The 25,517-nt window shown below is 43.7% G+C and overlaps 2 protein-coding genes across 2 annotated transcripts; both read right to left on the reverse strand.

Annotated features, from left to right (window-relative positions):
- Window positions 1–1,020: 1,020 nt before the first annotated feature.
- Window positions 1,021–16,543, reverse strand: LOC123230552 (zinc finger protein OZF-like). The gene is made up of 8 exons (XM_044656684.1): window positions 16,508–16,543; window positions 16,118–16,154; window positions 9,377–9,540; window positions 9,099–9,225; window positions 8,674–8,766; window positions 8,435–8,562; window positions 2,196–2,695; window positions 1,021–2,027 (listed from the first exon to the last, which is right to left on the reverse strand). Exons 1-8 carry the CDS (start codon window positions 16,541–16,543, stop codon window positions 1,469–1,471), a joined length of 1,644 nt encoding a protein of 547 aa, XP_044512619.1. The 3' UTR covers window positions 1,021–1,468.
- A 7,299-nt stretch (window positions 16,544–23,842) lies between these two features.
- Window positions 23,843–24,607, reverse strand: LOC123230553 (zinc finger protein 501-like; the record flags this gene model as incomplete). Its single annotated transcript, XM_044656685.1, has 1 exon — window positions 23,843–24,607. A coding segment is annotated over exon 1 (765 nt), but the record flags the coding sequence as incomplete, so codon positions are not given.
- Window positions 24,608–25,517: the final 910 nt, after the last annotated feature.

Here is a 25,517-nt window from a genome sequence, read left to right on the forward strand (position 1 = left end):
TGCCCCCTCATTTTCCCTGCCTTCACTCTTCCTAAATTGTAAATAAACAACCATAAAAGTCATCCTGACTGGGGTCTTTTATTTTGGAATCAGGTAATCGATTCCTGGCGACCAAACTTTAAATATCCAGTCCAACCATAATTTTTTCCCCTTTTACACCTCTAAGAAATTTTTCTGACCCAACTAACAAAGGACAGTTTAGTAGGGTCAGTGATTTTGGTTTCTCTTTTGCTCAAAATAAAAAAAGAATTTGCTTGTGGGAAAAGTGCCAGAAGTAGAGATGGGGCAGAGGAAAATACTATTGTTTTATTTGAATTGTATCTTTTTAAATCTAAAAGCTTCAACTGCATTCTGTGGTTCTTAAATTTCTCACCATATTCTAAATCCAAGTTTGGATCAGAAGAGTAGACTAAGCTAGCCCTGATGGGGTCTTAACACAAATTAGAATAATATTAGGAAATTATAAAGATGCAACTTCAGCTTTGAAATAAAGAAAAACTTCTTAACAATCAGAATTATGGAAAAATTTTGAAAAATACTTTTAAGAAGTCTTTAAGTAAAAACTGGATGACCACTTGTTGGGAGATGTCATGGAGATTCTTGTTCAGGAAGACAAGACGGCAGAGTAGAGAGAAGCACCCAGCCAAACTTTCCTGAATTTCCCTCCAAACAACTCTAAAATAATACCTCAAGTTGAGTTTGGGAGAAGCAGAACCAAAAAAAAAAAGGTTAGGTAAAACAATTTTTCAGCCCAAGATAACTTTGGATTTTAACAGGAAAGGTTTATCTCACCGGAAGGGTGGTTAGTCCTGAAGCGCAGCACAGGCTACTATGTAGACACTGGTTCTGTGATCTTGAACAAGTCACTCAACTCTATGTGCCTCAGTTTCCTCATCTGTAAAATGACTTGGAGAAGGATATGACAAACCACTCCAGTATCTTTGCCAAGAAAACACCAAATGGGATCATGAAGAGTTGACCTTAACTGAAACGACTGACCAACCACCACCAATATTTTCAATATAAAATGGACCTTTTTATTCTAAACAAACCTTTGTATTGAGTTTGACTGAAAGTAGTTGAAGAATCCATATTTGTGGAATTGTAGGTGAAGTTGAGGTTCCATAATGTAAATGTCTAAGTCAATTAAAAATGGAAATCAATTAAAATATTGGGATTTAGGAAGGAAGTTGAAGAAGGCTTTGAAAAGAAAGAAAAAGGATTTGAATCACTGCTGTGGGAAAATAGGCAACAATTTGTTTCACCTGTGGAATTTTCCTTTGCTCAATTCTTTAATTTTATTCCTTTCCTTATATTCATATGGCTTCTCAGCAAGAGATTCTTACTATTTCATAAGTTATTTAAAGACATTCCATATTAATGATAGAGACAAATGTTCTCTGTTCTTATTAATTCTGTATTAATATAGTTTGTTCCAGAAGGAAGCCTTTCCTAAATCAGAACCTTCTTAAAGGTTCTCTGCAGTATGAATTCTCTGATGATGAGTAAGTTGTGCTTTCAGCCGGAAGGCCATCTCACATTCATTACACTCATAGGGTTTCTCACCAGTATGGATTCTCTTATGCCGAGTAAGGTGTGTGCTCAAGCGGAAGGCCCTTCCACACTCATTACATTCATATCGCTTCTCTCCAGTATGAATTCTATAATGCCGATTGCGTTCTGTCCTGTGACTAAATGCCTTCCCACATACATTACACTCGAATGGTTTCTCCCCAGTATGGATTCTATGATGTTGAATGAGCTGTGTTCTCAGGCGGAAGGCCTTCCCACACTCGTGACATTCAAAGGGCTTCTCACCACTGTGAATTGTCTGATGTTCAGTAAGATGTGGCTTCTGGCGGAAGGCTTTCCCACATTCACTACATTCAAAGTGTTTCTCACCAGTGTGAACTGTCAGATGTTTAGTGAGGCGTGCCTTCAGGCGGAACGCCTTTCCACATTCTGTACATTCATAAGGTTTTTCTCCACTATGGATTCTCTGATGGCGAATAAGGTTTCTACTCTGGCTAAAGACCATCCCGCATTGATCACATTCACAAAGTTTATCACCAGTATGAAGCCTCTGATGTTGAGTAAGTTGTCTTTTCAGCCGGAAGGCACTGCCACATTCGTTACACTCATACTGCTTTTCTCCACTATGAATTTTCTGATGGATGGTAAGTCCCGTCTTCCACCGGAAAGCCTTCCCACATTCATTACATCTATGAGTTTTCTCTCCAGTGTGAATTATCTTATGCTCAACAAGTCCTGCTTTCCGACGGAAGGCCTTCCCACATTCATTACATTCATAAGGCTTTTCTCCAGTATGAATGGTCTGATGCCTCGTAAGTTCTGTTTTCTGACTAAAGGCCTTCCCACATTCATTACATGCATAAGGTTTCTCCCCAGTATGAACTGTCTGATGCTGAGTAAGTTGTGAGCTCTGACAAAAGGCTTTCCCACACTGATCACATTTATAAGGCTTCTCTCCAGTATGAATTCTCTGATGCCGGGTAAGGTAAGAGCTCAATCTGAAGGCTTTGCCACACTCGCGACATTCATAAGGTTTTTCCCCAGTATGAATTGTCTGATGTTGAATAAGACAGGTGCTGTTGCGAAAGGTCTTCCCACACTCATTACACTCATAAGGCTTCTCCCCAAAATGGACTGTCTGATGTTGATTAAGCTGGGCTCTCTGATGAAAGGCCTTTCCACATACATTACATCCATAAGGTTCCTTTCCATTATGAACTGTCTGGTGTTGAATAAGTTGTGAACTGAGGCGGAAGGCCTTCCCACACTCGTCACATCTGTAAGGTTTCTTTCCAGTATGGATTTTATGATGTTGAATAAGTAATGTTCTCAGGCGGAAGGCCTTTCCACATTCATCACATTCATAAGGTTTCTCTCCGGTGTGAATGGTCTGATGCTGAGTTAGCTGTGAGCTCTGGCGAAAGGCTTTCCCACAGTCATTACATTCATAAGGTTTTTCTCCAGTATGAATTCTATAATGCTGAATAAGCTGCTTCCTCAGGCGGAAGGCCTTTCCACATTCATTACACTCATAACGTTTCTCTCCAGTATGAACTGTCTGGTGTTGATTAAGTCCCGTGCTCTGGCGGAAAGCCTTCCCGCACACATTACATTCATAGGGCTTCTCGCCAGTATGTATTCTATGATGTTGAATAAGACTGGCCCTCTGGCTGAAGGCTTTCCCACATTCGTTACACTGATAGCGTTTCTCTTCATTATGTAGCTTATGATTTTCAGTGAAGTCTGAATTATGTTTAAGGAATTTCCCATAGTCATTATGTTTGGAAAACTTCTTTGAATATACTTTATTATATTTTCTTAGATCTGTAGAAAGTCTGAAGTACTTTCTATTAATATCTCGTTTTAGGAGGCTCATTCCTAAAGATGATCTCTGTCGCACCAAAGAAATGTGCCCCAGAGTGAAGCTTTTGTCATATTTGTAGCTCCTTGGTTTATTTGAACCTTTCTTTTGGGTCATTCTTACTTTCCAAGAATGTTTCCCCTCACTGCTCTGCTGCCTTTCTAATGTGGTATCATGTTCCCAGGCTTCTTGTAAGGTGGATATATGGAGAACTTCCTCTGTGTCTCTTTCCTGGGATGACTTTTCTACTGCAATTCCCAACTTTAGAGTAAACTGCTCAGTTTCATGAGAAGCCTCCCAATCTGAATGAGACAAAAAAACATGCAATTGTGCACCTGTTACTTTTGCTATACACACACACGCAGACCTTCCTTGTATATTCTCCACTAAGGTATTACTTTTGAAATATTCATTATTAAACTTTCTATTTTCCCCGGTATTGTCTCTAAAACAAGCAGGCCCTCCACTAGGAGTTGGTATCCTTCAGCTTACCAACACACTGAGTTCTGGTTTTTGCTTGTTTAGGCTCCTTCCCTTACTGATGGCACTATTTTATTTTAAACAAGAGGAGACAGTTTTGATTGTTGCTGCTTTATACTTCTGAGATTGGATAATGCTTAACCTCGTTTCTTAAAATCTTTTTGACAATCTCTCTCTATTCTTGATCTTTTGTTCTTCTAATGCCATATATTATTGTTTTGTTTAAATCAACAAAGTATCCTATAGGTAACCTGATTGTGTAACATCAAATCCATAAATTATTTTAGGAAGTATTCCATTTTGTTGGCATATTCTGTCATAAAACCCTTAATCCCACTCCCAACTATTTAGGTTTTCCTTTATTTCTGCTGAAATTGTTTTCAAGTTTCAGTTATAAGCTTTATGTATATGTTGGCATGTTCACATCTAGTTATTTTGAGGATTGTGCAAGTAACATGGCTATGACTGCATCAGCCTTGTTGAACTGTCCATCCACAAAAAAAAGTTCATATGAATGAAGAAGGTCTGCTGAGATTGAACATGCCTTTGGAGCTTGTCTAAAACGGTGTATATCAGTGACAGACAATGAGTTGAGAAGAGTAAACAATATGGATGGTCTTTGGGAAACAATAAAGCTCTGAGTGACCCTAAGTTTTCCGTGAGAACAAAGACATTTTTACAAACAGAAGCATTTTGCTATTATTGTTTTATGGCAGGAAAATATGGAACCCCATTACCTCAGAAGAACTAAAGGCAATTATTACCCCAATATCACACACTCTGACATGCAACCAGAGAAGAATTCTGAAGAACATGAGTAAAGGGCTTCAACCAGAGAGTCCCTCATTAGATGGTCATCTGACAAGAGTGTAGTATGAGTGGGAGACAGACCAAATACTCTACCAGTACGTTCATAATACTGGGAGAAAGCAAGGCCTATATCTGGCATATTGGGAGCATCAGAGAAGAGAAAACATACATGGTAGTTTCATGGAGGGGGGAGGAATCAAGAAGTTATGGCTTCCAGATGATTTGCAAAAAATGCCAGGAAAAATGGAAAGTAGTCTGGCAGAAACTACGTCTGAATGATACTCTGGTACCACACACCATAATAGGCTCCAAATGAATCCATTACCTGAATAGAAAAGGTCCTGCCATTGCTAGAGGAACAATGAAGAGAGGCTCTTCTCCACTATAGCCAAAGAAGAGCTTATGACCCAGAGACCAAATAGCTCAAAGAATACAAAATCACATAAAACTGAAAAGTTTCTCTACAAACAAAACTAACGCAGTTAAATCTAGCAAAAGAATAGTTAATGAGAAAAAAATCTGCAGCAAATTTCTCTAATAAAAATCTCCCATCCAAGAGATATAATGAAGTGATCATTACCCAACAGAGAAATGAAATGATCAAAGGATACAAACAGGCAAGGTGGTGTAGCAGATAAAGCACAGGACCAAGAGAGAGGAAGCCTCAAGTCTGAATCCAGCCTTAGACTGTAACTAGTGTGTGACCTTAGGTTAATCACTTAAAATATATCAGTTTGTTCATCTGCAAAATGGGGATAATAATTGAGCCTACCTCTTAGGGTTTTTGTGCAGATAATATTATATTTGTAAAGTACTTTGCAAACTTTAAAAAAGCTGTATAAATGCTATTATTATTGCTATTTTCAAAAGAAGAAATCTAAGCCATCAACAACCATATGAGAAAATGCAAGCAACTTTGAAACAACTCCACAGAGAGACTTTAAAAAAGGGATTTTCTATTAAGATTACATGACTAAGGAGAAATTAACCATAAATAATAAAGTAAAAGTTCTGAGGGAAAAAAATGGAAGGAAAACAAATCACTTAGAAATGTATCTATTAAAATAAGGACTTCCTGAAAATAAGAATAGCACAAACACAAACCAATGGCTTTATCAGCCAGTAAGAAATAGAAAAAAAATGAAACACTGAAAAAAAGAAAATGAAAACTGATCTCAAAAACAACTGACCTGGAAAGCAGGTCAAAGAAAGATTTAAAAATCATTGAAAGGAATACTATTGTGCTATAAGGAACAATGGATCAATGGATTTCTATAAGAACTGGGATGACCTACATCAGTGATTCCTAAAGTGGGCGCTACCGCCCCCTGGTGGGTGCTGCAGCGATCCAAGGAAGCGGTGATGGCCACAGGTGCATTTATCTTTCCTATTAATTGCTATTAAATTTTTTAAAAAATTAATTTCCAGGGGGCTAAGTAATATTTTTTTCTGGAAAGGGGGCCGCAGGCCAAAAAAGTTGGGGAACCACTGACCTACATGAACTGTTGTGGAGTGAAATAAGCAGAACCAGGAGAACATCATACAAAGTGACTGAAACACTGAGGGTGATCAAATGTCATTGACTTTGTTACTAATAGCAATGCAATGATCCAGGACAACTCTGAGGACTTAATGAGAAAGAATCCTATCCACAGCTAGAGAGAGAATAGTTGGAGAAGAAATGCAGAAGAAAACATATGATTTATTACTTGTTTATTTGGGTATAGGATTTGCGGTTTTGGTTTTAGAAGACTATTCTATTACAAAAAAATATGGAAATAGGTTTTAACTGATAATACATGTATAACCCAGTGAAACTGCTTGCCAACTTTGGGAGGTGAAAAGAGGAGGGAGACAAAAAAAATCATGTAACCACAATTTAAACGATTAAAGATTTAAATAATTAAAAAAATAAAAATAAAAAAATCACTGGAGACCCTGAAAACCATGGAGAAAAAATAGCCTGAATAATCCTTCTGAAATATCATGAAAAAAATTCCCCGCACCCATTAAAATCAGAGACAAAATAAAGATGGAATCCACCACTCAACTCATGAAGCAAGCTACAAGAGTCCCAAGCACATCTTAGCCAAAATTTAACATTCTCAAAGAAAAAATATGGCAAATATTATGAAAGGAGTTCAGGGGCAGTTATAGGACTCAATGGATAGAGCCAGGCCTAGAAGCAGGAGGTCTTGGGTTCAAATCTGGTCTCAGACACTTCTTAGCTAGGTGACCCTGGGCAAGTCACTTAACCCCCATTGCCTAAAATTCTTACCTCCTGCTGGTCTTGAAATTGATACTTACTACCTATTCTAGGACAGAAATTAAGAGTTAAAAAAAGATAAGCCAAAAGTAAAGAAGGAGTTCAAGTACCTCAGAACTACAGTTAAGATCCTACAAGTTCTGGCAACTTCTAATATAAACATGAGAGGAGATCTTGTAATATATATTCTAAAAGACCAAAGACGGGGGATTACAACCAAGATTACCATATCCTGCAGCAAAGCTGGATAGAAAACTATGAAGGGAAAATAGAAGATTCGCAAGCACTACTGATGAAAAGAGCAGAGAAGAGTATGAGCTTACCTCTCCTGTTTATAGAGAAATGATCATGTTTGTCATGTTCAAAATTAACAAAATAAAAATTTTATTTTCAAAAAGGAAAAGAGGGCAAATGTGGCACAGAGAGAGGATACAGAAAATGATGAAAGAACTTTAATTATGCGGACATCTGCTGGCGCTCTCTCTCTCTCCCAAACAGAAGAGATCATGACTTCTAGGCTGTTGAAAATCCCATCCTTCAAAAAGTGGAGGTTCCAGCCAGACTGCTCGAAATCTGATTCTTGCCAAGAGGCAGAAATGATGGGAGTCTTGTGAAGAAAGAAATACTTCCCCTTGGAATTTGTAATAGAAAAGTCTACTTTTGCCTTTCATAAACCTAGACTTTGGGAGAGCAGATGTCAAGGGGTTCAGAAATAATATCAACAACATAATAGGTCAAAGTTCTCCAGGGGGAGTCACTAGTCCAGCCAAGTCAGAAAGCTCCCGAGGGTGGCATTCTCAAGGCACAGCTAGGTAGTATAATGCATAGACTGCTGGAACTGGAATCAAGTCCAGCTTCATTTATTAGCTGTATGAGCCCGTGTAAAGACTCTGTCTGTTAGTTTGCTCATCTGTAACCGAGAGAAAATTATAATACCTCCTTCCTAAGACTGCTGAGAGGATAAAATGAAGTATTTATAAAGCACTTTCCCTTCTCACCTCTGCTTCCCTTAACGCCACCAGAGCCCTCTGCTGACTCCTTCTGAGTTTGGGGTCCACTTAGAGCCCCAGATCATTCCCAAAGATCTTCTAAGACCAGGGAAGCCGCTGCTTGCGTGGGTGCTCATTTCTGGGGACCTTCCTCAGGGAAGAAGCATCCAGAGCGGGGAACCACAAGGGCCGAGGCCTGAAGGTCCTGCCCTCAAACAACTGGACCAAATAACTGGGGATATTTAGTGGGAAGAGAAGATCTGGGCCGAGAGAAGATACCACAGTCGTTGCCAGACTGAAAGGCTGACACACACTCAGGAGAGGCGAATTAAACTTGTTCTGTTCGGCCGCCGGAGGCAGACCTCAGACCGATGGGTCCGTGCTGGAAGGAGGAATATTAAGGCTGAACGTGACAAAAGTCTCCACCCAACTCCAATCCTCCTCCAAAGGGACTGGGGGATACGGAGAGGTCCTGGGACGAGCCTGGCTACCTACAGAGGCTGCTCCCCACCAGGCCGGCCTCTTGGCCGTGGGGGCTCTCAGGCCGCCTCCGCTCGGGTGGTGAAAGCAGCAGAGCAGCAGGAAGAGGGACAGAAGGAGGAAGAGCAAGTCCTGGGCCCTGTCTGACCCCGGGGGGGGCATTAGAGGGAAGAGATGCCAAGGAGCCTCCGGGAGGAGCTCGTGCCGGGCTCGGCTCTTCTCCCAAGGCCTGGCAGCCAACAGGAGCCACTCACCTGGACGGCGGCTCCCCCGGATTCCTCCCGGCGTCCAGGGGGCTTCCCTTCGCTCCAGCTGCGAGATGACGCCTGGCTTGGAGCCGGCGAGTCCTACAAGGGAAGAGGGAAAGACGTGGGGACGTGTCCTCCCCACCGAGGCCTACTCTTCCCCGGGCACGCGAGCAGGCACGCCAGGCAGGCCCGCAAAGCCCGGCCTCGGAAGCAGGCTGAGAGTGGGGCCCGGGGGATCGTCCCACGCTCGGAGCCTGGACCCCCGCGTGCCGCTGTCTGACCCTGGACTCGAGGGCCTACAAAGTAAACCGGCTCACAAGGACCAATCACCGGTCTCTGCGTGGCCCGTCACGCGTGCTGAAAAGCGTCCGGCCCGGCCTCCGAGCACCCCTCTGCCCCGGCGGCTGCGGCGCCCCCGCGGGAGCCCTTACCCAGGCGGGCCAGGTTCCGGTAGTTCTCCAGCATCACGTCCCGGTAGAGCTCCTTCTGGGGAGGGGCCAGGTGCCTCCACTCCTCGCACGTGAACTCCACGGCCACGTCCTGGAACGTGACGGCGTCCTAGAGAGAAAACAGAGCAACGTGAGACAGCTGGCTCGGTGCTGGGCCCCACGGCCCGCGCACACAGGGGCTCCGGGTCGGGGCTCCGGACTAAAAGCGAGAGCTTCATTCTCCTGGAGGAGCCTGTGGCCGTCTGTCTGGCTGCACCCACCCCAGGGGCCGCCTCCTGCCCAGCCTTCTCTTTTCCTGCCTCCGCCCCCTCCAGCACTGCGGCACGGGGGTCGCTCCGGCCCCCTCGGCTGCTTCCAGCGTCTCCCCCAGCACCATCGATCATTTCTCCTCCTGGAAGGCCCGATCGACCAGCCAATCCAAATTCTGGTGGCCGTCATCCGGGAACATCCAGGCCTCCAGCCACATCCCGATGCCTCCGCGAAGCTCTCTGACACTGATGTGACCCCTCACCCGCGTTCTCAAAGGCTGACCTTCCCCTCTGCTCACAGCTCGGTGTCCCTGCACTCTCCTCCCACCGCGCAGGGCCAGACTCTCTTCTTCATCCTCCCCCTTCCTTCTGGGCTTCTGTCCCAGGCCGTGGCCCCCACACTGGCTAGTCTCTCATCTCTCAGCCTTGGAGCGATCCTCCTGCCCGCTGCCTTATCTCCTCCTCAAATGCTGCTGAACAAAGATGGAGGAAATCACAAAGCAGTCCTGACTGCCATCCCCTCCCATCTCCCTCTCCCCACAGCGGGCTTTCTAAACGCCCAGCTCCACCTTGGTGTCTCCCCAGCTGAGAATCACCGTTCGCCAAAGCTGCCTCCTCTCCCCACCTCGCTCGCTCCACTCCGGTCTCATACACCTACCATTCCGTCCCGGCTTCCCTCCACTGGCGCCCATCTCTAACTCCTCCTAGCCACCAGCTTTTCTTTTCTCCTGCATCTCCACATCAAAGAAACTCTGGGGATCCACACACCCTGCTAGCTCCGAGCTCGCTCTCCCTCCTTGTGTCCTGGTGAAGGCTGTCTACACCCGCCTGCACCCCTTCCTCTCCCTTTACTGCTGCGGTCTGGCTCCCAAACGCTCAACTAGAAGCGCTCCCCAAAGCTACCAACGGGCTGGGCTCTTCGCTGTCCAACTTAATGTCTTACATTTTTTTCTGGGTCACATTTTGAGTCCCAGGCTGTTTCCCCCTCACATTGGACACAGATATAGGAGGGAAGCCACACACTACACACTTCCACACTTCATTTCTTTCTTTCTCTGGAGGTGAATCTTCCAGCCTAGGTAACAACTCGGAATAGTTCAGGCATTCAGTGACCCTCTGAACAATATTGCTGTTACTGTGTACAGGGTTTTCTGCGTTCTGCTCATTTCACTTTTCATAATTGCCATGTTTTGCTAAAATCAACCCGCTCGTTGTTTCTTACATCACAGTGGATTCTACCCAGGCAGATGCCAAACTTTTTCAGCCATTCCCCAGTTGCTGGGCATCGTCTCAATTTCCAGTTCTTTGTCACCACACAAAGTGCTGCTGGAAATATTTTAGAATACGAAGGATCTTCTTTTTCCCTGATCACCTTGGGAAAGAGACTTCATAGTGATATTGTTGGACCAAAGGGTCTACACAGTTTTATAACTCTTTGGGCACAACTCCAGATTGTTCTCTAAAATGGTCGGAACCATTCACAGCTCCACCAACAGGCTATTAGTGCCCTCATTTTTCCAAATTCCCTCCAACATTTGTCATTTTCTCCTATCATTTTAGCCAATCTGATAGGTGTGAGATCATATCTCAGTGTTTTTTAAAAAAAAACCCATGTCTTATAAATGATACTAAGCATCTGTTCTAAGGCAGAAGAGCAGTAAGGGCTAAGCAATGAGGGTTAGGTGACTTGCCCAGGGTCATACAACTAGTAAGTGTCTGAGGTTACATTTGGACGCAGGACTTCCCATCTCCAGGACTGGCTCTATCCGCTGAGTCACCCAACCTGCTCCTCAAAACTGTTTTAACTTGCATTTTTAAATCAATAATGATGTAGCGCATTTTCCCATAAGATTACCTCTAGCTTTGATTTCTTCTTCCAAAAACTGCCTATTCGTAGTCTTTGATCATTTATTAACTGGGGAATAACCCACATTCTTATAAAACTGACAATGTTCTCTATGTATTTGAGATATGAGGCCCTTATCCAACAACTGTCTATGAAATCCCCCATCATTTTCTGAATTCCTTTGAATCTTCTCTACATCGGTCTTATTTGTTCCAATATGTTTAATTTAATGCAATCAAAATAATCCATTGTACATCTCTGTATTCTTAAATTCTCCTCTCTACAAGTGTGATGCCTGAGACATTCCACGTCCTTCTAATTTACTTATGTCCCCCTTGTCTAGGCCACGTACTCGTTTTGACCAGATCTTGGTAAATGGTGTGCAGTCATCCAATTTCTGCCAGACAGCTTCCCAGTTTTCTCAACAATTTTTATCAAATAGGGAATTCTTATCCTCGAAACTTAACTCTTGACATTTGTCAAATACAAGGTGACTATAATGATTGCCTATGGCATAATGTAGATCTACTCTAGTCCACTCACCTGCTATTCTACATTTTAGCCAGGACCAGGTAATTTTGAGAATACTGTTTTATTGTTTAAAATTTAGGACTGCTAGACCTCCTTCCTTTATATTTTTTTAATGAATTCCTTTGATCTTCTTTAATTAAAAAACAAAACAAAAAACAACCCTTATTTTTGTCTTAGAATTGATACTAAATATCAGTCCAAGGCAGAAGAGTGGTACAGGCTAGGCAAATGGGGTAAATGTGGTTGTGGTCACATTTGAACTCAGGTCCCGTTGACTCCAGGCCTAGTGTTCTGTCCACTGTGCTACCTAGCTGTCCCTCCTCTGATATTCTTGACCATTTGTTCTTCCAAATGAATTATTGTGATTTTTTCTAGTTCAATAAAATAATTTTTGGTAATTTAATTGGGATGGCACTGAATTTAGGAAGAATTGTCATTTTTATTTATTAGCTCAGCCTACCCATGAACAGTTTCCCTAATTACTGATATCTACCTTTCTTTGTATAGTGTTCCTTTACTGTCCTTTTCTCCCTTCTCCTTCCTGACCTCTCTCTAGCCTTTAGCCTTGTCAGTTCCCCTCCTCTCCTCCAGAGGACCCTCCAACACCCTCTGATCATGAGTGTCCCTTGGGGCTCTGCCCTGGGCCCTCTTTGCTACTTTCCTTGGGGATCTCAGCAGCTCCCAAAGATCCAATGATCATCCCAACAGCGATGGTTTTCATCCACTTCTCCTCTCTAGTCTCAAGTCTTCAGTGGCACCTTCTCCTACACCTGGATAACTCACAGACATCCTAAACTCATCAGATTCAAAACAGGATTATCTTTTTTCCCAAACCCTCCTCTCTTCCTACCTTCCTTATTAAATGTCAAGGGAATGGGGGGAAGCTCAGTGGATAGAGAGCCAGGCCTAGAGATGGGAGGTCCTGGGTTCAAATGTGGCCCCAGATGCTTTCTAGCTGGGTAAATCTAGGAGTTAAAGAAAAATGTTAAGGGTACCTCCATCCTTCAGGTCCCTCAGGCTTGCAACCTAGTGCCATTCTCTCCTCCTCCCTCTCTCACCCACCTCCTACCCGACCTTTTGTTGAGGCCTGCTCTTTCTACCCTCATGGCCTTTCTTGCACTCCCTCTCCCCACACTTCCAGCACCCTGGGGCAGGCTTCGTCTCCTCACAGCAGATTATGGCAACATTTTCCAGTTGTTCTTCCTGCTCTAAGTCTCTCTCCAGTCTGGTTCACCCTCCACTTGCCTGTCAAAGGGCTTTTCCTAGAGCAGAGCTCTGAGCACATCCCTCAATTCTACTGCCTCCTTTATTTGGTCTCTAAAGCCTTTCATAACCTGCCCTTCTTCCCACTCAGGGCAGCTCTCCAGGCTCTCCACCTCAGCCTGTCCATAAGGCATCTCCTTCCTGACTGCAGGCATCTCTGCTGGCTGTCCCTAATGCCCAGAATGCCCTCCCTCCTCAGCCTGATCTGCTGGCTTCCTTTAGGTCCCATCTAAAATCTCACTTTCTGCCAGACAGCTTTTGCAGGCCTCGGTGATTCTGGAACACCCCCCTCCCCCCTTCTGTTGGTCGTCTTCGATTTATCTTGTCTACGTTTTGTTTGTGGCTTGGTGCAGAGGGAGCGCATTCCTATCTCCAGGCCCCGAAGTCCCTAGCAGGCCGCTTGCCATAAATCATGCTGCCTCCTGTTTCATAACACAAGCCCACCCAAATGACCCATCTCCCCTGGGGAGCTCGGCGGAGTCACTTCTCTTTTAGAGATCTTCAAGGCCAGAGTTAGCAGGAGACAGCAGTGAGAATGCAAGGCAAGCACCCTCCACCCCCCAACTGACTACGGAGCTTTCCCAAGAGACCAGCTTGCCTGGTGATAATCTGCCTTGGTTTCTCACCTCCCCAACATCCAACCTGATGTCATCCTGGGTCTCGTTTCTAGCTGGGTCTTGCCCCAACCTCCCAACTCCCTGCTGTACGAACTGGCCTTTTCCCTCCCAGGAAGGTCCAACTCTGATGGCGGTTCTTCCCACACGGTCTCACCAACCCCAGGTTAACCCTTAAGCTAGCTCAAGAAGGGGTAAGCACCGATACACAAAAAATGAGAGATCGCAACTAATACTGACTCACTTGGGAAAGTGGCTTTTGGAAAAGCAGCTGAACAAATAGTCACCAGTTTCTTCTCTGGTCTTGGACTGAAAGGAGGAGAAGCTGGGCACGATCAGGGACTTACTACATACAGCATTTGGACCCTTGTAGTCTACCCACAGAGTGGACCGTGATCCATTCATCCCAAAAATAAAATTAAGCGTTCTAAAGCATAAGTCACTCAGCTGATCAGAGCAGATCACTCAGGGGACAGAGTGCTTGCTCAGCCTGGAGTCAGACAGATCTAAGTTCAAGTCCAGCCTCGGACACTTACTTATTAGCTATGTGACCAGGGGTTAAGCCATTTGACCTTTGCCTCCATTTTATTGACTGTAAAATGAGGACAATAGTAACGCCTCCCCCTTCCAGGGTTGTAGTGAGGATCAAATGTTTGCAAAGTGCCTAGCACAGTGCTTATGATCCAGTGAAGCCAATCTCACATGTATTCCCCAGGTACCCTAATGCCAGGTTCCACAGATGCCCAAATGTCTTTGAAAATAGCCCCTGCATCAACAAAAAGCTAGGGATAGGCCAAACAAACTGAATGTGAATGCAATGGGATTGTGCTACAAGAAATGGTGAATGTATACTCATAACATATAATAATCCTGAGCACCAGAAACAAATTCTGAATGTCTACGATTGCTCCATTGTGCTCCCTCCTGGCTTCCTACAAGTCCCAGCTCAAATCCCACCTTCTCCAGAAAGCCTCCCCACAGAGCTTGCTGGCACAAATTTGCCTGCCTGTTGTCTCCCCCATTAGACTGTGAGTTCCTTGAGGGCAGGGATTGTCTTTGGCCTTTTCCTGAATCCTCAGTGCTTTGAACAGGGCCCGACACATAGTAAGAACTTAATAAATATTTGCCAACTCACTGACTGATGTGAATGGTTATCCATCTCACTAAAGCTGTAAAAAAAATAAAACAAGACACTAGCAACCAATGCAATCACTGAACAATATTACAGCTGGAAGCAAATATGATTCTACAAGCAAAGAGATGAGCAACAATGCAATGACAAAGGAGAAAAAACGAGCAGAGGAGGCACCTTACACTGAAAGAAGAAAACAAGGTTAACTATAAAACCTAAAGGAACAAAGAGCGGCCTGAAAAATGATCGGGCTGAATGTTAACGGGCTGAATTTGCCAAAACAAAGGGTGAATAAGGGAATGAATCAGAAAACAGAATCAAACCATTTGGGGTTGAAAATAAAACTGTCTAAAGCACAGGGTTTCATACAAATTCAAAGTGAAGGACTAGAATGAATTCTGATTTAGCTCAATCCAACCATGGCAGGTATAACCATGATTTCTGGTAAGGCAAGAGTGATAGAATTGCTATGAAAAGTAGAGCAAGTACATTTGGATCAAAGAAATAAGTCAGTCACTAGGTCTTTAATCCAGGCAGCTTGGTGTCGAGGTGGATAGAGCACTGGGCTTGGAGTTAGGAAGACCCAAGTTCTGATCTAGCTGGGCCACCTCAGGCAGGTCACTTCATTCTGCTGGTCCCAGTTTCCTCATCTGTAAAATGAGCTAAAAAAAGAAATGGCCAACCACTTCAGTGTCTTGGCCAAGAAAACCTCCAATGGGATCATGAAGAGTTGGACATGACTGAACAAGAGTAATGAACAAATGATGGAGTTAGCACTAAGAATGCAGAGACAACAGGGTAACGGCCTCTGCACTTAGATAGCTGACATTTCAATTTCAATGGAGGGGAGGGGGGGAGAGGCAGAGAGAGAGAGAGAGAGAGAGAGAGAGAGAGAGAGAGAGAGAGAGAGAGAATAAAACAAACGGCAATTCTTCATGAGAAGGCATCAAAAGCTATCATGGAAATCAGAAAAAATTTCCAAGAAAGAACTTGAGCCGATTCTTGAAGGAAAACTGGATTTCCCAGAAGCAAAGGTACAAATTGCAAATGTTCTAGGAATGTTCGCCAGCTAGTGCAAAGGCACAGAAATGGAGGACTGGAGGATTGTGTAGGGAATGCTATGGCTAGACCAAAAAGTGAGGGGAGGGCAATGGGGAAGAATGGAAGGTTAGAGAGTGGCCAGGTTCTCCAGAGCTTTAAACACCAGAGAATTTTAGATTTGAGTTTTAGAAGTAAGGGAAAGCTCAATGGCTCAGTGGATAAAGAGCCAGGGTTGGAGATGGGAGGTCCTGGGTTCAAATCTGACCTCAGAAATTTCCTAACTGCGACCTTGGGCAAGCCACGTAACCGTAACCTCCATTACTTACCTCTTACTGCTCCTTTGCCTTGGAGCCAATAATGATTCTAGGGCAGAAGATAAGGGCTACAGGGAGCCGCTGGAGTTTATAGCATGAGGTGGTGACACAGCCAGTTCTGTAATTTCCAAAACCATTTTGTGTACCAACTTCTTAAACACAAACCGAACAAATAAGACTGGCTAAATACTGTGCTTGAGTGGCCAAGCAGAGATGGATGTAAACCTGGGTGACAGGCGGCTGGCGGGGCCCAAGGAAAAGACGAGGTAAGAAGAGGGGCTCCTCCATCTGGCCTCTAAGGACCATAACCACGAAGAGGGCACCTAGATAAGGGAAGGAAGGACGAAAACCCAAAGAGCAAGAGCACCTAACAAAGGGCGGAGGCCGCGGTCTGCCACTCACCTGCCGGGTCCCGGAGGCCAGGAGCGCCAGCGCCATGGCCACCCTCCTTTGGGTCAAGGATCAGGCGCGGAAGGCAGAGCTGCAGGAAACAAGGCAGATCGTGAGAAAGACCCAGCCGCGCCCTACACACCTCGCACTCCACGAGCTCAGGGGACAGCCGGGAGGTCAAAGGACAACTCTGTCAAGAGCTCCTCCGGCCTTCATTTGGCAGTAAAGGCTAACCACGAAACCCTTCACACTCTGCTCCGGGTCCGCACCCTCGCCTGGGAGGCGGGGCGGGGCTCTCATCATTCTCCAATCAGAGCAAAGGAAACAGGAACAGCGAGGCTGACTGGCGTGCCCGCAGGGGGTTCTGAGGCTGGATCGGGACTGGTCCGGCCCCCCCGCTAGGCAGGGAGCACCCACAGGGGCGGCGGGAGCTGCCTAAAATGCTCCTGGGCCTGCCTGGCCCCAGGCCGTGGACGAATGCCCGAGGGGGCACGTAGGAAGCAGGTTGGGAGTACGCCGAGATGCCGCCAGCCGAGCATCCAGACGCGCCCCCGGGGCGTGGCGGGAGGCAAGGGAGGGCGGGGGGGGAGGGGTGTCCAGGTCCGGCCTATCAGAACGTCCCGTCGCGCATGGGGCGTGGCCGTACGAGAGAGCCGGGGCTCTGCGCATCCGAGACTCCCTTCCACAGACACATCCCCAGGGGTTCCGAAACCAGACACGGGCCTATTCCTGTCTTCCGTTCGCCCAACCCGGCCCAGCCATCCTCGGCTCTCGCGTCTTACTCACCCCGTCCCGGAACACGGAGCCCTAGACTGGGTAGTAAGTGAAAGCCGGGGCAGCCAAAACCGAGGCAGGAGCGTCCGAGACACAGGAGTCACGTGGAAGCGGAAGTGGCATTATGTACCTGCCTGAATGAATCCTTCCTCTTCCGGCCTCGCCTCTATCTCTCCCCCAATCAGCTGAAGGTTCTGCCGCAGAGCCCGCCCGTCCCTGTTTCCATGGCCACCGCGTGGGGGCGTGGCACCCGTAGCGACCTCTGGGAAATGCAGTCCACGTTAGGAGGCGAGGTTCCTTCTGGGCTCGCTCCAGAGCGAATGAATTGTCTGGTGTTGAATAAGCCGTGAGCTCTGGCGGAATGTCTTCCCACATTCGTTGCTTTCAGAAATATGGTGAGAGCAATGAATGTAAAAAAGCCTTTCGTCTGAGATCACAACTTGTTCAACAGTGCAGAATCCATACTGGAGGTACGCCGGTGAGCTGGGCGCGCAGCCCGCGGAAGCAAGGGGCGCGGTTCGTGAAGGAAAGCTCCCGAGGCTTCCTCGTGCACCCCGAGAGAGCCAGCCGACGGGGACCCCAGCTCTGGGGTGGGAGATGAGGAATGGAGGTAATTAGAACGTGGATAGTTTTTTCCACAAATGTAGGCAGTGCGCTGGAGAAAGTAAGCACGTCCTGCGCCACATTAGCAAGCCTCATCCATGAGTAGAGTTCAGTAATGATCTTTATACAGTGACTCCCAATCTATATTATCCAGGCTCGATTTCCCTCCTGGGCTCTAGCCTCCCATCATTAAATTCTGGTTGGACATCTGGGTTTGGCTGGTTTATTGATGCCAAACTTGCCCATCTTCCAAACTTATGTTCCTGTATTGGAGGCTGTACCATCATTCCAGTCATCCGGTTTCTCTAGATGTAGAAGACGTGGGTGTGTTTGTAGGCACCAGGCAATGAGCCAGTATTGAGAGGGGACGCAGAGGGGGAAGTCTGTGGGAGGAGACAGGATGGAACGGGATTCCCTTAGGTTGGAATTGCTCCCATTTAGAGTAAGGCTACCTCACCATGTGAGACAAGGATGAAGGAGAAGACATTTGATTGATAAGTGACGAGAGGGGAGGAGCTTATTGCGAATGCCTTGACCAATGAGCTAAGGAGAATGAATGAAGGTGCAGCTGGTACTAGAGAGGGTGGCCAGGAAGGCTGTGAAAAAGAGGTTTCATTAAAAGCTAATAGATGTAAGGAATGGTGGAGGAATTTGATGAAACGAAGTTTGTTGTCTCTGGAACAGGGATTCCAGAGGGCACAATGGAAATTGGGTGGAATTAGGACAAAACTTTGGGATGAGGGGGATGGGAATGAGGAATCAAGTGGTAGGGGGTGTGGAGTGAGATTGGGATGTCACTGGGAAGTGATGGGCACTAGGTGTGTGGTAATCATTAATGAAAGGTACCACTCTTCTCTCTTCAAAGGACAAGTGCAGCAGGAGACAGGATGCCTGAAGGTGAAGGGAGGTTTGCTCTTCTTCGCACTGGACTTTCTTCATATCCCAGTTGGGAGATGAGGCTGGAACAGGGGGTGGAAGATGCCTTTTGCCTGCAAGGTCCCATGCAGTGACGAAGATGATAATATATCTTTGTCGTCACTTACATTCTTAAGACCATATCCATTTCTGATTTCAACAGAGAACTTGGTTGGTAGAACCAGCTGCATGTGCCTTGTTATAGTGGGACAAATATCTTGATGAACTGGGCGAAACTATGATCTTTAAGACCTGGGTTCTTGTAGGCCAGGGCCAATTAAAATGACAGAGGACAGAAACTGGAGGCTTAAGCTTTGAGTACAATTATGGTCTATTAGTGAACACTGCTAGTGATGCTGATCACTGCCAAGGCTAATGACATTCCCCATTCTACTGTGGCCTGTGCTACTTGGACACTTAACATGGCAGTACATTATGCCATCCACTCTACTATTCCTGATGGTTCTCTTTCACGGTTTTATATTGACACACTCTTGACTTTCCCTTGACATCACACCCACTGTAGGAATTATGCTTTTTAGACGACTTTACTAGCATTCCTATTAAACTCCTCCTAATAATATTACATAATATTAATCTAATAATAACATTATTATCTAATAATATCTAATGAAATTATATTAGAATTCTTCCTGAGGTCAGAATTATTTTAAGATTATTTTAGTCTTTAAAGAATCTAGAAAATTGGAGGACCTTGCTCCTGAGGGGTTGGGATATTGTAGGAGCATCATCTCTTTTCCATATGCTGGGCTGGCTTCCCTTTGAGGTTTGGAGTCTTTGGTACTTGGAGTTGGTGTAAAAGTCTTTTCTGCAGAAAAATCTATCAGATATAGCCTGGCCATTGCCATGGTTAATGCAGAGAGGAAAGGAGTAATACTTTGCCCTGAGTTGTATACTTGTCTTGTCCAAGAACTTTTTATTGCATTCCATTCCCAAGCCAGACTCATTGGACTACCCCTAGCTAGACCTGGCTCACAATAATCCTAGAAGGGATAAATAGGATCATGAAAAAAGACTTCAAAGAGGCAGTTTTAGTTGAAGAAAAAACCTAAAAAGCAGAAGTGTTAAAATTGGAATGGGCTAACTATTGCTTGTATGTCTTCAAGCAAAAGTTGGGTGACCTAAGTCCTGGAGATATGGTAGATTGTTGTTCAAATATTCATTGACCAAGATGGTATCAGAGACCTCTTCTAGTTCATGAGGCTTCAATTCTGAATCTGTCCTGCATACAACAGCAAGAGCTATCTTCTAGTCTGGTTCCTTACTGCCTTAATCATCCCGAGGTTCTTACCTTGGTCTCTCCACTCCAGTTTGGCCAGTCTCACGACCATTCCTTTACTCTGTCATCTATGACACTCCTACCAACTCAGCTATTCCACAAATCTTTTGTCATCTGACTTCTTGGCCAGGCTTCTGACATAATCATCTTTCATTTTGTCCCCTTCTCTGTCCCTCAGAGTTGGGATACAGCTTTGCCCTGGTACATGAAGAGCAGTCTTTGTTTTCATATCCACTGTGAAGCTGGGACCTCCAGAGGCTAATATCTGTATCTGGGCTTCTTCCATCTAACCCAGAAGTCTGGACAAGGTTTTGCACATAGGGAAAAATCACTTGTTCAAGTATGGGTTGTCCTCGGTGATATCAAAGGTGTTGAGTGTTTCCCCCTGCCAGATCACACAACTGGGATATGATATTGGTGCTTGATATTGTCATAGAATTGAAAGGAATAATTTTTATTTTGGACTTAAAAGGCCAGGGATGGTCAGGATGTCAGCTGAGTTGTCTTGGGATCCTGAGGTTCAATCTGAAGATTAGCTACTCCAGCTAAAATTAGGAGTTCTGGGGCCAACCCTGAACATTGCTGGTATAATTTGAAAGTTGTTCAGTCATTTCCGACTCTTTATGACCCCATTTGGTGTTTTCTTGGCAAAGATACCAGTGGGGGTTACCATTTCCTTCTCCAGCTCATTTTAAAGAGGAAAAAAATGAGGCAAACAGGGTTAAGTGACTTGCATAGGGGCACACAGCTAGCAAGTGTTTGAGGCCAGATTTGAACTAAGGAAGATGAGTCTTTCTAACTTCAAGCTGAGCACTCTATCTGCAGTGCCATCTAGCTGCCCCGGCATTTGAATGCTTAGGAATAATATTATACTCTAGTAAATGACAAAAGGGATGGTTGCTCGAAAACTGAGGAAGACATCTATGAACTGACTGAAGTAAGAATCATAATAATTTATATGCTAACAATTGTGAGACTTAAGAATTCTCATCACTGCAATGACCAATCAGTTCCAGAAGACCAATAATGAAACATGCTACTTACGTCTTAACAGGCAGGGGATGGACTAAAAAAGCAGAATAGACACGATTGTGGATGGGGCTCACTTTGGGAATTTGTTTTGCCTGATTCTAAATATTACACCGGTTTTTTACTCCCTTTTTATAATAGGAAGAGTTGGGAGGGGAGAAAATAAGTGCTTGTTTACTGAGAAAAAGAACAGAATTTTATAAAAAGGTGAATTTGAATGCATGAAACTTTGATCTGCTACTTCAGAGGTACCCATATTGGGGACATCTAAGTTAGTACAAGCTGGGCCCAAGTATTTACAATGTGGGAGACACTTGTGAATATTAATTATGACACTGGATATCCTGTCAACCCTTACCCTACTCAAGGAAGAGATAGAGCAATATAAAGTATGGATCCTATAGGCCCCTTCTCTTGGGACTATGAGAATTTATATCTCATACACAGTGAAAAGCATGAGGAAAGTCTAGGTTAGAAGATGATGTCCCTTAGAGTTCAGTTTCCTACAGCTCCTAAGGTAGGGATGGGTAAACTTGCATCTTCTATTCTCTACTACAACCCTTCCAGGAAGTTAGTATCTGTGGCCTGAGCCTATAAAAGGATTGATGACAACGTGAGATCAAAACAGAGTAAGTCTTAGGCTATCCCATAAGAGTGGTTGGAGAAGAATATCTCTAGGGCCATCATTCACCAAAAACAAAAACAACTTAGAGAACCAATAAACCTAAGTTTTCAGACTGAATATTATTTCAATATATTTGGAAAAGGCCTTTTCTCAAAAGTCACTGTGAGATGTAAGGTAGAAAGGAATTAGAGAAGAGCCTACAGTTATTGATATAGCCATTAGGTTGAAATTGGTTAAAAAAAAACCCTTTCACAGACAACTAAATATCTATATCAATCTTAACATGTACTGATGAGTTTGGGGAAGAAGAAGCCTGAGGATTTGAAGAAGGAAAAGTTTTAGAATAGTAGATAGGGATTTGCCTTTACTGTGGGGTTTCTCTTTTGTTTGAATTCCTTACTTTTTAGCAGTCATATACATCTGGCAATAATTCTTGGGTTAGATTTATGGCTTCTCAGTATTTATTACTTGGCATTTCCTAAGTTCCTGTGGCTAAAAGTCATCCCATATTTACTATACAGACAAATCTTCTTTTAGTTTTAAATAACATAATGTATTTGTTCTTTCTTCAATGATAATTTTCTTAAATATGAATTTCTTAAATATGAATTCTCTGATGATGAGTAAGTTGTGCTCTCAGCCGGAAGGCCATCTCACATTGGTTACATTCATAAGGTTTCTCACCAGTATGGATTCTCTTATGCCGAGTAAGGTGTGTACTCAAGCGGAAGGCCCTTCCACACTCATTACATTCATATCGCTTTTCTCCAGTATGAATCCTATGATGCCGATTGCGTTCTGTCCTTTGACTAAATGCCTTCCCACATACATTACATTCATATGGTTTCTCCCCAGTATGAATTATGTAATGTTGAGTAAGCTGTGTTCTCAAGCGGAAGGCCTTTCCACATTCATTACATTCAAAGGGTTTCTCACCACTGTGAATTGAAAGATGTTCAGTAAGATGTGTCTTTTGTCGAAAGGCTTTCCCACACTCATTACATTCAAAGCGTTTTTCACCAGTATGAACTGTCTGATGTTCATTAAGGCGTGTCTTCAAGCGAAAGGCCTTCCCACATTCATTACATTCATAAGGTTTCTTTCCAGTATGAATTCTATGATGTCGAGTAAGCTGTGTACTCAGACGGAAGGTTTTTCCACATTCATTACATTCATAAGGCTTCTCACCAGTATGAATTCTATGATGTCGAATAAGATCTGCCCGCTGACTAAAGGCACTCTCACATTCATTGCATTCATATTGTTTTTTCCCTGTATGAACTGCTTGATGTTGAGCAAGTCCTGTGCTCTGGCGGAAGGCCTTTCCACATTCATTACATTCATAAGGTTTTTCACCAGTATGAATTCTATAATGTTGTGTAAGAACTGCCCTCTGAACAAAGGTTTTCCCACATTCATTACACTTAAAACGTTTTTCTCCAGTATGAATTTTCTGATGTTGAGTAAGGTATGCATTCTTACGGAAGGTCTTCCCACATTCATTACATTCATAAGGCTTCTCTCCACTATGGATTGTCTGATGTTGAATAAGCTGTGAATTCAGGCGGAAGGCCTTTCCACATTCATTGCATCCGTAAGGTTTCTTTCCAGCATGAATTTTATGATGTTGGGTAAGTTCTATTTTTAGTCGGAAGGACTTTCCGCATTCATTACATTCATAAGGTTTCTCTCCAGTATGAACAGTCTGATGCTGAGTTAGCTGGGAGTTCTGGCGGAAAGCCTTCCCACATTCATTGCATTCATAAGGTTTTTCTCCAGAATGAATTCTGTAATGTTGAATAAGTTGTGATCTCAGGCGAAAGGCTTTTTTACACTCATTACACTCATAATGTTTCTCTCCAGTATGGATTGTCTGGTGTTGAGTAAGTCCTGTGCTCTGGCGGAAAGCTTTACCACATTCGTTACATTCGTAGGGCTTCTCTCCACTATGGATTGTTTGATGCCGAATAAGCTGTGAACTGAGGCGGAAGACCTTTTCACATTCATTACATTTATAAGGTTTCTTTCCAGTATGAATATTATGATGCTGAGTAAGTTCTATTCTCAGACGGAAGGCCTTCCCACATTCATTACATTCGTAAGGTTTTTCTCCAGTATGAATTGTCTGATGTTGAATAAGCTGAGAGTTCTGGCAGAATGTCTTTCCACACTCATTGCATTCATAAGGCTTCTCTCCAGTATGAATTCTATAATGTTGAATAAGCTGTGTTCTCAGGCGGAAGGCCTTCTCACACTCATCACACTTATAATATTTTTCTCCAGTATGAATTGTCTGGTGTTGCATAAGTCCAGTACTCTGGCGGAAAGCTTTCCCACACTGATTACATTCATAAGGCTTCTCCCCACTATGCACTGTCTGATGCTGAATAAGCTGAGAACTGAGGCGGAAGACCTTTCCACATTCATTACATCTATAAGGTTTCTTTCCTGTATGAATATTATGATGCTGGGTAAGTTCTATTCTCAGGCGGAAGGCCTTCCCACATTCACTACATTCATAAGGTTTCTCTCCAGTATGAATTGTCTGGTGTTGAATAAGCTGGGAGTTCTGGCGGAATGTCTTCCCACATTCATTGCATTCATAAGGTTTCTCTCCAGTATGGATTCTGTAATGTTGAATAAGTTGTGATCTCAGACGAAAGGCTTTTTTACATTCATTACACTCATAATATTTCTCTCCAGAATGAATTGTCTGGTGTTGAGTAAGTCCAGTGCTCTGGCGGAACCTCTTTCCACACACATTGCATTCGTAAGGTTTCTCTCCAGTATGGATTCTATGATGTTGAATAAGACTGACCCTCTGGCTGAAGGTTTTATCACATTCATTACATTGATAACGTTTCATTTCATTCTGTAATCTAAGGTTTTCACTGAGATATGAATCATACTTAAGACATTTCCCATATTCATTATACTTGGAAAATATCTTCTTTGAATGTGATTTTTTACATTTGTTTAATTCTTTAGATTGTTTCATGCCCTTTCTTTGTGCTTCATTTTTCCAAAGACTTGTTTTTATAGCTATTTGTTGTGCCAAAAAAATGTGCCCTTGAGTGAAGCTTCTATAATATTTATTATATTTGTGGCTTCTAGATTTATTTGCAGGTTTCTTTTCTTTTGGGGAATGTTTTTTCTCATTGCTCTGATACTTCTCTAAAGTGGTATCCCAATGCCAGATTTTTTTTAATGTGGAGAAACAGAGATTCTTCTTTGCCCCTCTTTCCGGAGAGAAATGTTTTACTGAAAAGCCCAACTTGTGGAATGACCACTTGGTTTCAGGAGTAGGTTCCCAATCTGAATGAGGAAAAAAAACCAAACAATGTAAATGTTCTCTTTGTTATTCTTGTTATAGGGATACATGGTACTCTTTGTATTCCCCATCAGGAACAATTATTTTTTAACTCTATTTTCTGTTAAATGGTTTTTTATTTTTCTTAGCACCCCTTATCAAATGAGAAGTTCCTCAGGCAGCCTGGGTTCTTCATTTTGTCAAAGATTACTGGAGCTCTGGGTCTTACTTGGTCCATTTCGCTTAATCTTCTTTTGAATCAGTACTAAAGACTTTAATAGTTAGTACTTTATAATATGATTTTGAAATTTTGTAATGCTCTGCTCCCTTTATTCATCATTTCCACTGATATTCTTAAAAATGGTTTCATTTCTATTTGGATTATTATTTTTCTATCTAAATATATAAAGTATTCTTTCCTTTGTGAGAAGGGAATTTGGATTTTGATTTGATCAATCAGAGATTT

The sequence above is a fragment of the Gracilinanus agilis genome, chromosome 1, assembly GCF_016433145.1.
Source record: "Gracilinanus agilis isolate LMUSP501 chromosome 1, AgileGrace, whole genome shotgun sequence".
NCBI classification, from domain to species: Eukaryota; Metazoa; Chordata; class Mammalia; order Didelphimorphia; family Didelphidae; genus Gracilinanus; species Gracilinanus agilis.